This window comes from Pristis pectinata, chromosome 20, assembly GCF_009764475.1.
Source record: "Pristis pectinata isolate sPriPec2 chromosome 20, sPriPec2.1.pri, whole genome shotgun sequence".
NCBI lineage: Eukaryota > Metazoa > Chordata > Chondrichthyes > Rhinopristiformes > Pristidae > Pristis > Pristis pectinata.
Genome location: NC_067424.1, coordinates 1,599,127 through 1,614,262, shown reverse-complemented (window position 1 = coordinate 1,614,262; position 15,136 = coordinate 1,599,127). Strand labels below are relative to the sequence as shown.

The window sequence follows — 15,136 nt, the reverse complement described above, 5'->3', positions numbered from 1 at the left end:
ATGCGCGGGGAGGGAGGCCGGCGGGCGATGGCGCTGCGGCTGCTGGTGGCGCTGCTGTCGGCGGCGGGGGCGGCGGGTAAATGGGGGGGAGTGGGGGGTGGGGGTGGGGGTGTGGTAGGGTGTCGGGGGGTGGGGGGTGGGGATGGGGGTGTGGGGGGGTTGTGGGTGGGGTGGGGTGGGGGTGTGGTGGGTGTGGGTGGGGTAGGGTGTGGGGGGTGGGGATGGGGGTGTGGGGGGGTGGGGGATGGGGGTGTGGTGGGGTGGGGGGTGGGGTGGGGTGTGGGTGGGGTGTGGTAGGGTGTCGGGGGTGTGGGTGGGGGATGGGGGTCTGGGTGGGGTAGGGTGTGGGGGGTGGGGATGGGGTGTGGGGGGGTGGGGGATGGGGGTGTGGGTGGGGTGGGGGGTGGGGATGGGGGTGTGGGGGGGTTGTGGGTGGGGTGGGGTGGGGGTGTGGTGGGTGTGGTGGGGTAGGGTGTGGGGGGTGGGGATGGGGGTGTGGGTGGGGGTAGGGTGTGGGGGGTGGGGATGGGGGTGTGGGGGGGGTGTGGGGGGGGATGGGGGTTGTGGGTGGGGTATGGGGGATGGGGTGTGGGGGGGTTTGTGGGTGGGTGGGGATGGGGGTGTGGGTGGGGTAGGGTGTGGGTGGGGTAGGGTGTGGGGGGTGGGGATGGGGGTGTGGGTGGGGTGTGGTAGGGTGTCGGGGGGTGGGGGGTGGGGATGGAGTGTGGGTGGGGTGCATGGTGGTGGGGTGGGGTGTGTGGGGATTGGGTTTGATGGGAGAATGGTGAGGGTGTGGGGGGGTTAGTGTGGTGGAGTGGGGGACTGGGGGTGAGTGGTCCAGGCTAGGGAGGGGGCTTTGGGGAGAGGGTCCTGGGGGCGGGGGCGACCCCAGCTGAACCCTCCACCCTCCCCTCTCGGTCACTTGCATTGACACCCCCCCCCCCGGCAAAACCAAGACCCACTACCCATCCCCTCTACCCCTCCCCCTCCCCCTCCCCTCTACTCTCCAAACCTTCTTCCTCCATTCCTGCTCTACCCCTCACCTCCTCCCTATGCATCTACCATCCCCTACACCCCCACCATCCCCCAACGCCCACCCCTTTCCTCCCACACCCACCTCCCACAACTCCAAACCCCCAGCGCCTCCAAACCCCCACCCTCCCCTCAGGGTTTCAATCAGATAATCTCATCAGAAGCAGTTCCAAGAAACTCCATCAAAACATATTCAAATATATTTCCATCATTAGTTTCCTGACTGAACAAGACATGGAAATATTCTGCAGACGGGTGTGGTGAATGTTGTTGGCATCGTGACATCTGCGTGGCGTGAATGGGAGCAGGAGGAGCCAACTTTGCTCCATCCCTGCTCCGTTCTTCTGTGAGACCATTCTCACTCACTACCAAGGTGGAACATTCCTGCACTAACTCCATGTCCTTTGATGCTCTGTCTCACTCAGGCACTGAGCCTCCACAGCCTTTGGGTAGAGGATTGGGTGAGGGATTTAATTCAAAGACTGGACATGGTCTTTTTCTCAGGGAAGGGGAGTCTCAAACTAGAGGGCGTGGACTTAAAGTGAGAGCGGAACGATTTAAAGGGGACTGAGGGGCAGGTTTTTCACACAGACAGTATATGGAATGAGCTGCCAGTGGAAGTGGGAGAGGCGGGTACAGTTACAATGTTTAAAAGTCATTTGGGCAGTTACATGGATAGAAAAAGTTTATAGGGATATTGGATGAACTTGGGTAAGCAAGTTGGCTGGCATGAATGAGTTGGGCTGAAGGGCCTGCTTCTGTTTTGTATCTCTATGACTCTATTTCAATTTCTGAATGGTCACCCCCCCCCCCCTTTAAACTGTGACCCGTGGCTCTAGAGGAAGTGTCAACCCTGAATCTACCCTGTCAAGCTCCATAAGTATTTTGTATGTGTCAATAAGATTGAGTCTTGTTCTTCAAAATTCAGGAGACTACAGGCCTTGCTTGCTCAATGGCTCCTCACACAGCAAACCTGCCACTTTGGGAATCAATCTGACAGATTCTTACTGTGTTCCCTCTGTTGCAAGTATATCTTTCTGTAGGTCAGGAGAGCAGGACCTATGCACAATATTCCGGATGCGGTTGCACCAGGATTCAGTCGTTGGAGCAGGATGACTCCACTCTTGCGCTCAGTCTTCTTCCAATAAAGGCCAATTCCATTTGCCTTTCTAATTTCCCACTGAACTTGCATCTTAACTTTCCCTGATTTATGTACAAGGATTCCCAAGTCTCTCTGAACGCAAACACCTTTCAATTTATTATCATTAAAAAAAATTCATTTAACAAATTCTGCATCCATCTCACAATCTGTACTGTTGCCTAGCTTTGTATCCTCAGAATCAGGTTTATTATCGCTGACTGATATGTTTGCAGCAGCAGTACAGTGCAGAGACATAAAAATTATTATAAACTACAAAATTAAATAAATAGTGCAAAAAAAAGGAATAATGAGGTAATGTTTGTGGACCATTCAGAAATCTGATGGTGGAGGGGAAGAAGCTGTTCCTGAATTGTGCAAACTGGAAATATTACACTCAACCCCCTTATTCAAATCATTCCCATAGACTGAGCAGCTTTCAATTGGTGTGGAACCTTGTGCTTTCGGTGAAATATTTTTCAGCCCTTGATTCATAGTGACTACCCTTCTCCATAAGGCATTGCACAGCAGTTGTCATATTTGGAGATAACTTGTCAGTAAACCGCTATATTACACACTCATGAAAAGGTTCCATGCCAGATGAAAATTTAATTAGATTTGGTTTTGAAAAGTAATAATCAAGAATATGAGAAAGAGAGTTGGAAAGTGTGATGAGATGAAATGGACATGGGTACCGACCATCGGCAGAACCAGTCAAAGCTGCCTTCTGTCAAACTCTGTCAGCCTAACCCTTCGTTACTTCTCCGTAAATCGACCTGCACTGTTTGATACATTTGTTCCTTTTCTCACTCCCTGTTGAATTTCTTTGTGATTAACTTCTATTTGAAGCTTCTAGTTTTGCTTTTCCGGATTAGTGAAAACACTCTGTGTCCATTAAAAACTTTAATAATTGTAAAGATTGTTCTTCAAATACTCCATGCATTGGTTTCTTGGCAAGAGCCCTTTTCTGATGAGTATAACCTTGCAGTTCAGGCACCATTCTCATGATTGGTTTCATACAATCTGTAATGTCCCTATCCATATTACAACATGGTTTCCCTGTACACAGTATTCCAAGTATGGTCTAATCAAGCTTCCATATACAGTTAGCATATCTTCTCTACTTTCCAATTCTATCCCCTAAAGCTAATCATTGGAGGTGGGTTTGACTTTTTTGTGATATGCTACTTAATCTGGAGGCTGCTTTTAGTGGTTTGTGATTTAAATTCCGTTTATTCCATTTGGATTCTTTTTTAACCCTGCCAAAGTCCTTCAGTGTTTCAGAATCTCCGATTTGCACTCACCTGGCGTTCCTTATCTTATCTTTTCTATTAAGTTTCTATTACTACTGCTGTACTGAAACAACTCTAATCAAATTCACCTCATGACCTCCTTTACAATAGATTGTATATTGTCCTGTTTGCAGCCTTTGTCAACAGCTGTCCCACACACCTTTCTCCAACACCCATTGCCCCATACTCTGCTGGTTCTATTCTCTATCCAGAACAGGCCATATAATAACCACATGAATTAGGAACAAGAATTGGCCACTCAGCCTTGTGAACTTGCTCTACCACTCAACAAGATCATGGCTGATTTGATTGTAATCTGAACCCTGCGTTTTCGTCTACGCTGGCTAACCTTCCACCCTCCTATCAAGAATCTATCCAACTCTGCCTTAAAAACATTCAAAGACTCGCCCCACTGCCTTTCAAGGAAGAGAGTTGCAACAATTCACAACCCTTGGAGGAAAAACTTTTCCCCATCTCTGTCTCAAATCCTTTATTGTTAAATAATGACCCCACTGTTCTAGATTCTCCCACAAGAGGAAAACATCCGTCATGTCCACCCTGTCAAGACCCCTCAGGATCTAATGTAGGTTCTCTTGTTCCTGCACTGTTGTTGAACAATGAACTATTTGCTTTAAAGGTGACTGTGGCAGACCTCCAGAGCTGGAAAATGGTTCTCCATTTGATGAATTTATTTCTGAGATCTCATTTCAAGTGGGTGCAGTGGTTAATTATAGATGTGATTTGGGTTACATATTCAAAGAAGAGACATCAAAGGGTTCAAGATCTGTTACTTGCAAGGATGACTCGACTTGGACACCATTGCAGGTCGACTGTGAATGTAAGTAATGAGTACTTTGATTACAATCTCTTTTGTTTCTCCTTACCCAATTATTTCACAAAGAAGTGCCTCTTGTTGAAGGTAGTACATTTTCATGGGCCTAAGCAGCTCTTGAGAACTTAGTTATTGAATACTTTGGAATGTCCCGAGGGTGTGATAAATTGTGGTGAGGCTGACCTGCAAATACTCCCTTTGAATTACCTTAAAATTCTTTGAAGTATACTCTGTCTGTTGAGGTCAGAATACAGAAACGTGTTTTTACTTGCTCAGTCGTAGAACAGCTTTTCAGTTTGGAATCACCAGTTGCAGAACGTATATGCCAGAGGAAATGCAAATTTGCAAATGCAACTTGTAAACTTGGCAAAAATCCTGCAGTTTACAGACTTGGAAAATGTTAAGATGCAAAACTACAAAATGTTTTGGCAATTCTAAGAAAAACCTTTTGGAGATGCTGGTGTTTTTCAACTCATTTACCATCTCCCATTTTGATTTGTGTAGTGAGGAACTGCGGTAATCCAGGAGAGATAATGCATGGATATTCTCTGGCACCAAATACAACTTTTGGAAGTAAAGTTACTTTTTATTGTGAGGCAGGGTGAGTACACAGAGCTAAACAGATCTTTAAGAAATGTTCCCTTTAATTTTATGGTTATTTGGCAATATTGATGTTTTATTCAGGAGAACATGGATGGCTTTTATCATCTACTTTTCCAAAAAATTTTCCCTTTCCTCATGGTCAGCCTAGAAATGATTGTTATTTTCCTATTTCAAAATCTGTGTGTCTTTTTCTATGTAGTTTTCTGTTCCATCATACTTGTTTTAAATTTGTTGTATAATTCTTTCATTCTTTTACTCAGAAATTATGCCTAAATAAAGCTTCCTTAACTTTTAACGTTTGGTTCACAAAATTGAAATTTTGGGCTGATTGTCGCCATGAGCAGCCCTTGGAGAAAACCCACTTGTTTGTGCAGTACCCTGAGCTCTGTACCTGGCAATCAAAGCCCTGCAGGCTCCCACCAACTTCTCTGTCATTTGCAACTTATTGCTGCTTTACTGGGTGATGCTGTCAGGGCTAATGGACATCAACTGACAAGAGCAACAGGGAGAGAAATACACCCTGTGAGGAGACTGTTCCTGCCAGTCTGTGATGTGCACTATTATGTAAAGTGTGTGTTCTTTGTGTGGGCTGAGGCTCATCCTCCTGAACTTGGGCTTCTGAATGGGATGTGATGCTGCTGCAAGTAAGTTTTTCATTGTACATCTGCATGCCTGTACTTGTGCATCTGACAATAAACTAGACTTTGACTTTGAATAAGCCAACATATTGAATGATGTTTGCATTTGGCTTTATTTATTACCTTTTTGACCTTCAGTGCATTATAGAAGTCATAACATTTGCACAAAAATCTTCAATTCAGGATTTTGCTGAATTAGTGGAATTGGCGGTGTTTCTAATACAGAAACACGATTTGGTTTCCATTTAAACATTTTTTTTCATTCTATTTATTTGTGTTCATTGATGAAATGTTATTCAGCTCATTTTAAAACACAAATGATCACTGTGCTCTATTTGAAATAAAATTGATGATCTTATAAAATAAAAATGGGCAGGCACAGTAGTGTAGCAGTTAGCATAAAGCTTTACAGCGCCAGTGACCCGGGATCAATTCCGGCCACTGTCTGTGAGGAGTTTGTCGGTTCTCCTGTGTCTGCATGGGTTTCCTCTGGGTGCTCCAACATCCCAAAGACATACGGATTAGGAAGTTGTGGGCATGCTGTGTTGGTGCCGGAAATGTGGCGACACTTGTGGGCTGCCCCCAGAACACTCTACACAAAAGATGCATTTCACTGTGTGTTTTGATGTACATGTGACTAATAAAGAGATCTTATCTTAAATAATTGTGTTCGGTGGACTACACTGGCAACTGATTTCCACTCAGCAACCTTCCAAGCTCCACCTTATGCTTGCTTGTCACCCTTCATGTAGACAAGATAAATCAGAATCAGGTTTTTTATCATTGACTTACATGACATGAAATTTGTTTGCTTTGTGACAGCAGTACAGTGCAAAGACAAAATTACTCTACAAAATAAATAAATAGTGCAAGGAAGGGATAACGAAGTAGTGTTCATGGGTTCATGGACCATTCAGAAATCTGATGGCGGAGAGGAAGAAGCTGTTCCTGAATTGTTGAGTGTGGGTCTTCAGGCTCCTGTACCTCCTCCCCAATGGTAGTAATGAGAAGAGGACATGTCCTGGGTGGTGAGGGTCCTCAATGATGGATGCTGCCTTTTTGAGGCATCACCTCTTGAAGATGTCCTTGATGGTGGGGAGGGTTGTGCCCATGATGGAGCTGGCTGAGTCTACAACCCTCTGCACCCTCTTGTGATCCTGTGCATTGGAGGCTCCATACCAGGCTGTGATGCAACGAGTCGGGATGCTCTCCACTGTACATCTACAGAAAGTTGTAAGAGTCTTTGGTGAAGTACCAAATCTCTTCAAACTCCTAATGAAGTAGAGCTGCTGGCGTGCCTTCTTCGTGATTGCATTGATGTGTTGGGCCCAGGATAGATCCTCCAACATGTTGACACTCTTATCAAGTGGAACAGTGCTAAGATCCAGATAGATGGTCTGCTGCTATACACGTGCAGCAAATCGTTTCATACAAATATTGTTGTACATGAGCTGCTCTCTCTGAGCAACTGTTGACGTTCTCTAAACATCACCTGCAATTCCAGATGATGTTATCTGCTATTCCTCATTTTCACAAATGCTTTCTTGTCGTTGTAAGTGCCATGATGATTAGGATGCAGGTTGTCTTTAATATTTGCACAGCAGTGTTAGCTCCCTCCTAATCTCATGTGATGATGAGTTCTCTCAGTGTTGGTTGTGGGATGTTTAATGGCCCTCTTCCCACCTTTGAAGGAACAGTTGTCACTGAAATGGATAGCTTGAGCTGTGTGCATTTGGGTACCAATTGTTCAAACTCTGTCCACTTGAGTTCCTTCAATATTACAGAGTAGAAGCATTTAATTCATATCTCAATTGATAGGCTGCCTCATTATTGGGGGGTGGGGGGGGGTGGTCACTGCTTCCTGATTCATTGAAATGCTCAGAATTGGACAAACTGCACAAATATTCATCTGTGCCCAGCATAACAACAGCAACTCAGGGCGCATTGGATCTCCCTAGGATCAGTCTAACTTTGCTGATTCATTCTTTGTTGCTCCGCCAATATGTTATTTACCTTTCCTTTAATTACTATACAGTCATGTAAGTCATGCCACTAGGTGTCTTCCTGATTTGTATACTGAACCACTAATCATTTAACTGTCAGTTCACTGCTGAATACAGTGTACCCCTGCATTGCGGAGGGATTGCATTTCTGGAAGAAAAACGTCCATGTCAGGATTTTCCGTGACACAAAACCTTTTTTCCCCTTGAATCCCGTGTTATAAGTGAAGGTGCGTTCCTACAGGAAGTCTTTTCTCGGCAGTAACGCTCCGTGGGTGCGTGGTCTATAGACGAGGGAATTCTGATTCTATTATAGGCAGAAGAGAAAGGGTTGTTGTTTTCATTAACTAGGAGTGAGTATATTATGCTGTTTGATAAACTACCATTGTACAAGTATCAGTAGGAGAGATTGCCTGGTCGGTTTCCAAAGTAAATATCATAAATGGCCTCCTGCTGTGAACCATTGTCCTTGGTAAACTAGTTCTGTGTACATTTTGTGTTTATTTTTTTTCACATAATGCCTTAAGAGTGAAGTTTGCCTGAGTTTTTCTACAGTAACTTGTCTTCCTTTTGTTTAGATACCAGGTGGTGGGTAGGAACTACCGGCTGTGTGAGGCTGATGGTTGGAGCGGTCAGGTCCCAATGTGTGAAGGTAGGGTTCTATATTCATTGTAACTGGCTTGGACTTCAATGTAAGAACTATGGAATTCTCACCTTTGACCCTTTTAGGAATCTTGCCTACGGGCAGCACTGATGAAACCAGTGGCATGGAATTTAAATGTGTTTTAAAATGTTCTCTTTGTCTAAGGACTGTAGCAATATGAAAAGTTAATTCTGTTTTTAATAACGTGGTTCCTAGCTGGAGGATTTCTCTTTTGGGTCTCAGTTGTTTGGACAGAGTATCCATGTTGAAGAGATAGTGGACTCTTGTACAACCAGTGAAGGGTTAAAGATAGTACGTCCCCTTGCTAACTCTCAGAGAGTGGTGGTGTTTTATCCTGAGGCCCAGGGTAACTCGCCATGCCTACGTCACCATTATTTCTCCGGGAATCTTCTCATTGGCATCATTTCCCTGGAGCATGTAGAGCAGCTGAGCTCTTCTGCTTCAGGGCCAGTTCATTGTTTTGCTGCTAAGACATGCAAACCCCTTAATCTGAAACAGCCTGTTCCTGTTTTGGAGTTCATTCACACATTTGACAGTGTTATGGAAGGTGCAGTCCACATTTCCAGTTCTCCACAGGGTGAAGTGTCCTTTAAATCTCCAGTCATGTGTGTCATTACACCTTGGGCAACGGTTGTGAATTCCACAAACGTGAATGAACGTGACACCTGGATTAGTGGCTTTGTGCACCAGGATGTCATAGGAACATTTGGAAAATGTAGAAATTGAATAAGAATTGTCCATCGTTAATACTTTAATCACTGAAGACAAAAAGCTCATAAAGTCAATCAGCTGGAAACAGGCACTCGGCCACCATGTCTGCACTGACCAGCAACCATCCAACTGTGCTAATATCATGCGGCGTCTATGGAGGGAAATAAACAGTCACTGTTTCGGCTCGAGACCCTTCAGGTGAGTTTGGGGGGGGTGGGGGGGGAAGGAGAAAAATGATTCCTAATGAAGGGTCTTGACCCAAAACGTCAGTTGTTTATTTCCCTCCATAGATGCTGCCTGACCTGCTGTTCCTCCAGCATTCTGTGTGTGTTTGGAGCAACACAGATTCCAGCATCGGCAGAATCCCTTTTGTCTACGCTATTATCATTTTATTCTCCTCATTTTTGCCATCAATTCCCCCAGATTCTACCCCTTACCTACACACCAGGGGCAATTTACTGTGACCAATTAACCTACCAACCCACACGTCTTTGGGATGTGGGAGGAAGTCAGAGCACCCGGGGAAAATCCACGCATTCACGAGAATGTGCAAACTCCACACAAGCAACAGTGAAGATCAGGATTAAACCTGGGTTGCTGGAGCTGTGAGGCAGCGGTTCTACTACTGAGCAGTTGTGCTGTTAGAATATTTTCCTTTACCTCTTCCCTTCCCATTATCCAGGGACCCAAGCAGTCTTTCAGGTGAAGCAGTGACTCACTTACACTCCTTCTGATCTAGTGTTCTGCATTCAGTGCTCACAGTGTGGTCTCCTCTACACTGGGAAACCAAATACAGATTGGGTGATTGCTTTGTTGGGCACCTGCACTCAGTCTGCATTCTGCATTCCACTCCCACTCAGCTGTTCAGTCTGTGGCTTCCTGAATTATTCTAAAAATGCTCAACGTAAACTTGAGGTACAGCATCTCATCTTCCATCTGGGCACATTGCAACTTTCCGGCTGGTGTAAAATTCGTTGACTGCAGGTAACTCGTTTGTTCTATATCAGATTGGTCCATTTCTGCAGGAGGTTATCTCTGTAATATTAACTCAGTTTTACTCTCTCTGCAGACGCTGCCTGATCTACTGTGTATTTCCTACAGTTCGGAATTGCGATCCATAGCTTTTACCTGTCCCTTTGTTTGTTTTTTTCCTGTTTAATTTCATTCATTAATCTACAACCGGATGGGTCATGAACAGTTCTCACCATTGTTACCCTGACCTCACTCTATCTGAGACGTTCCTTTTCCATCCCTCCCTCCCTCAACCCCTCTCTTGTTTTTTCTCTTTCCAGGTTCTGATGAAGGACATTTGTCCTGAAAAGTTAGCCCTGTTTCTCTCTCCACTGATAAGATTTCTTTATTAGTCACATGTACATCAACACACACAGTAAAATGCACCTTTTGCATAGAGTGTTCTGGGGGCAGCCCGCAACGTAGCACGCCCACAACTTCCTAACCCATACGTCTTTGGAATGTGGGAGGAAACCGGAGCACCCGGAGGAAACCCACGCAGACACGGGGAGAACGTACAAACTCCTTACAGACAGTGACTGGAATTGAACCTGGGTCCTTGGCGCCGTAATAGCGTTACGCTAATCACTACTTTACCGTGCCCGTTGACTGACATGCTGAGTGTTTCCAGCATTGTCTGTTGTAGTTTTAATAGACTATCGTCCACTAGTTGTGTTTATTGCCTAATATTTGGTTCCGTCAAAATCAAAGACCAAATGTTAAGATGCCTTTTGGCAAGACTCAGATAGTTTACATGATTAAAATGAGAAGGCATCATAGATTTTGTGATTCACCATGATGGGAATTTAACTGTTGAGTGAACCAGGCAATTCAGTAATACGGATTATCCTGGATCTTTCCACAGTATCAGGTGTAGTTTTCAATTAAACACCTGTCCACCCTTTCATCAGTTAAGAGTGCTACTCACTAATTCATTATAAAATAAACTGTATTCTACAATCCATTGGTTCAGTACTGGATTATCTGAGTTTGCATAGAGTGGAACTGGTGTAAAGCTACATTGTGTGGTATGCAATCTTGGAGTTATATTCCTGTGATATTTTCTGTGCCCCAAGAGATAGGCAACTAACCCAAAGCCGATTATAGTTGAATCTCACTTTTAATTTGCAGCTGCTTTTATAAGAAATGCCAAATTAAATTATCTCGTGAGTTCCCCCTGCATAGTATTCATGATCTGTAATAAAACATACATAATCTGATTTAAATCTGTGTAAACCCAGTAGAGGAACCAGACATAGCATTGGCCGAGAGGTGGGTGGAGTAATTCAACTGCTTTAACACTTGTACTGCAGTCTGCAAATGTCTCTTGGTTCCTGGCCCAGTTGTACTCAACCACAGTCAAATGTCCTGAGAACAGGACTGTCCTGGCAGGGCCATTATTCCTGCCTGATCTTACCCCACTAAGCTTACCTCCTCTTACCTCAACTCAGTCCTGTCCCGTCTCCCCTTGTCCAGTCTCTTCCCACCTTCATCTGGGACATCTCACACTTCCAATTCCCTGGCTCCCACTGCCAATCTTCACCAGTCTTTATATGCCTCTATCTGTAGTCTAGCCGACTGTTTTACAAACACCATAAGACAAAGGAGCAGAATTTGGCCATTTAGCCGATCGAGTCTGCTCCACCATTCTATCATGAGCAGATCCATTCTCCCATTTAGTCCCACTCCCCCGCCTTCTCACCATAACCTTTGATGCCCTGGCTACTCAGATACCTATCAATCTCTGCCTTAAATACACCCAATGACTTTGCCTCCACAGCCGCCTGTGGCAACAAATTCCACAGATTCACCGCTCTCTGGTTAAAGAAATTTCTCTGCATCTCTGTTCTGAACGGGCGCCCTTCAATCCAGAACACCAGTGCTCTGTCCGTAATGGCTGTCTAGAGCTCCCAATTGCAGGTCGTTTCAATTCCCTTGCCGATTCCCACACCGATCTGTCTGTCCTCAGCCTTCTCCACTTCCGCCTGGGTAGTCTACAACCCAGTGATATGGATGCTGAATTTTCCAGTTTCAGATCTCCCCTGTGCTCCTCTCTCTCTCCTTCTGATCCTCCCAGGTTCTCTCAACCACCCCCGGCCCCCACCCCCATCACCCAGTTTCGTTCTCCTCCCCCACCCGCTTCTGTCTGCCTTTCACCCACACAACCTGCTAGGTCTCCTGTTCCCACCCCCACTGGTTCCATTTGCCTGTCTCTGCACCTCTCCCTTATCTGGTTCCGCATATCCATCCTTTGTCATCAGATTCCAGCATCTGCAGCCTTGTGTCTGCACATCGCCTTTCACCCTCTGTCTCTACCTCTCTCCACCTGGCTCTATCTGCCCCCTTTTTGCTCTGTCCTTCTCTACCTGTCACCCCACCAACCGCTGTCTCCCAACTCCACTCCTCTCCTTCCCTCACCCCTACCTGGCTCCATCCGCCCGTCACCCTGTCCACACCTGTTCTACCTATCCCTGCCAGCCCCTGCCTCTTCTCCCTTCTCACCTCTTTCTACCAGCTACCTCCCCTCTATACTCTCAGTCCTGGTGCAGGTCTTGACCTGAAACGCTGACTTGTCCTTTCACCTCCACAGATTCACTGCCTGACTCATTGAGTTCCTCCAGCAGTTTGTTTTGTTTTTGCCCCAGATTACAGCATTTGCAGTCTGCTATGTGGACAGAATGTGTGGTACTGATAGTTAACAGAAAACAGAAGAGACTGAGATGGACCCATTGAGCCGAATGATGACCTCCTGTGTCTTTTTCTCATGTATATCTGGCCCAGTTGTTACCCTGCAGTGGGAAGTAGCTCCAAGCTGTCACCGCATGGTATGCCATGTTGGGAATTGCAATCCCAGCCGAGTACCATGGTTAATGTGCTGTCTGGCCATCAGCACTCCTTACCTCTTTTATGTCGGAGTTCTAATTTGGATTCTCTTGAAACTGCATCCTGTAAGGTGTGCCTGATCTTCATACCGCTCAAGGAGCAGACATATAGAACCAAACAAAATTAAAAACAAATCTCCATCAGGTTAGTTGTGTTGTATCAAAAGCCAGTTTGTAGTCATGAGTTCCTGAAGTTTGAATTATCACAATTCCAGTGTAAAAGTAGAGATCAGTGGATTGGGGCAGGGTTTGTCAATTTTGTGCATCTGAACTGAGAAGTTTTAATCCCTGAAGCTAAAGTTTTCATCCAGCCAAATGTACAGAGCATTAATTATATTTCATTTGTTCGCAGCTGTCACATGTGCTGGTCTTCCACCAGTTAGTAATGGGGTGGCTCCATCACGGCCCTATGGAGAGCACTGGGAATATGGAATGGTCGCAAGATACTCCTGTGATAAGAACTATTCACTGATTGGTGCAGACAGACTTGTTTGTACAGAGACTGGGGAGTGGAGCAATAATCCACCAACATGTAAAGGTATGGAGCTGCAGTTTGACCTTTGTCCGCTGCAAAGCTGTTGGTGCACAAAACAGACCTGGTTAGTGATTCCATAAATCGCACCATCTAATCCCACACCTGAGAAAGGCTTGGAATAAATTTTACAAAACTGAAAAATAAGTGTCATTAAAATAAATCTTTCAAATAGAATTCTCCTGTGCCACAGCAATTGTGTCTCCACAATGCATCGTGCTTAGCTGCAGCTGTGTTGGATACGTTCTTGATAACTTTTTATGAAATTATTTATCTTAGGGTTGTATGACAGAAGGATTGTATGTTGGAAGTTACTGTAACATACTTACTTAACTTCAGGATAATGAGTGTGAAAGACTGGGTAGATTATTTTTGTGTACAGTTTCTGAATCACCAGTGCTCATTTCAGTGAATGGAACAGTATCCAAGCTGTTGAGAGGGCCACTATGTGATTTCAGTGAATGGAACAGTATCCAAGCTGTTGAGAGGGCCACTCTGCGATTTCAGTGAATGGAACAGTATCCAAGCTGTTGAGAGGGCCACTCTGTGATTTCAGTGTTTATCTTTCATGTACCAACAAAAATGCAGTTACACAGGTGGGATTGGCTGAACTTATCTTTTTAGGGCAGCATGTTCTGAAATGACATGTAATCAGACTAATGAGGACAAAGACCAATAAAGAATGTGTTTGGTCATCTTTTAACCTGTAGTTTGTGGCTGGAGTAACTTCGTCTGTGGATAATGTAAATGAATCTGTTTTCAAAATGTATATTTGTAAAATTATTTGCATGAGAAAACTTCTTGATATTCTGGAAAGTTTGCCCTCTGTCAATGATCAAACAGTAATTGAAAGTTGAACAATTGTAGGAACAGGAAAAGGTATTTTGTAATTGAATGAACTAATGTTCTCACAGCCTCTAAGTTGAACAGATGTATCCAACAGAAAAGATTTTGGAGTACTAGTGTGAGCTTGGAGAGTGTTTTGGCTTGCTTTGGCATTGGAACTGAATAACAACAGCACACTGACAATGGGAAAAATCTGACCTAACCAAGATCAGATGCTTTAACCTAGGTCATGAATAAAGTGATACCAAGCTACAGAGTCAAATAGATCCTCAATGAACTGAAATGTGAGTGTGGTATTTTAAAAATGTGCAAGTAAATTAAGGACTTGAAAAAGCCATTTTGAACTTCGACCCATTCATTGAGTTTTAATTGGGTTATGAAGGGTCTTAAAAAGCACACTGTTTATTACATTTCTCAATTACTGCAGACAGCATTTTATGAAAGCAGACCAGTTCTCTGATGTTCTGCAGGTAAATTTCCATCTGTCCATCACTTATGTGTTGGAGACTGAAAATCAGAGAAGCGCAAATGCCAGAAATCTGAAATAAAAACAGAAAATGCTGGAAATACTCAGCAAGTCAGGCAGCATAGAGTCACACAGCCCGGAAACAGTCAGCCCTACTGGTCCATGCTGACTTAAGATTCCCATCTAAGCTAGTTCCCTTTGCCTCATATCCCTCTAAACCTTTCCTGTCCATGTACTTGTCCAAGTACCTTCTACATGTCGTTAATGTGTTGTGGAAAGCATCTGTGGAAAGAGAACCAGTTAATGTTTTGGCTTTGGGAACCTTCAGAACTGGGAAAGAGAAAACCAGTTGGTTTTCAATCGCTGGGAAATGAGGGAATGTAGCAGCAGTTAGGCATAGCTGTTATAAGATCCAAAAGCCTGAAAGCAGGTAGCACCAGGCTCAAGGACAGCTTCTATCCTGCTGTTATAAGACTATTGAACGGTTCC

The 15,136-nt window shown here is 44.7% G+C and overlaps 1 protein-coding gene across 1 annotated transcript in view; it reads left to right on the top strand.

Annotated features, from left to right (window-relative positions):
- Positions 1–15,136, top strand: part of LOC127581010 (sushi, von Willebrand factor type A, EGF and pentraxin domain-containing protein 1-like) — a 67,713-nt gene continuing 52,577 nt past the window's right edge. Inside the window, exons 1-5 of the mRNA XM_052035068.1 lie at positions 1–76; positions 4,100–4,300; positions 4,799–4,895; positions 8,114–8,187; positions 13,156–13,341. Of these exons, the coding sequence (XP_051891028.1) occupies positions 1–76; positions 4,100–4,300; positions 4,799–4,895; positions 8,114–8,187; positions 13,156–13,341 (634 nt within the window). The remainder of the gene's footprint in view (positions 77–4,099; positions 4,301–4,798; positions 4,896–8,113; positions 8,188–13,155; positions 13,342–15,136) is intronic.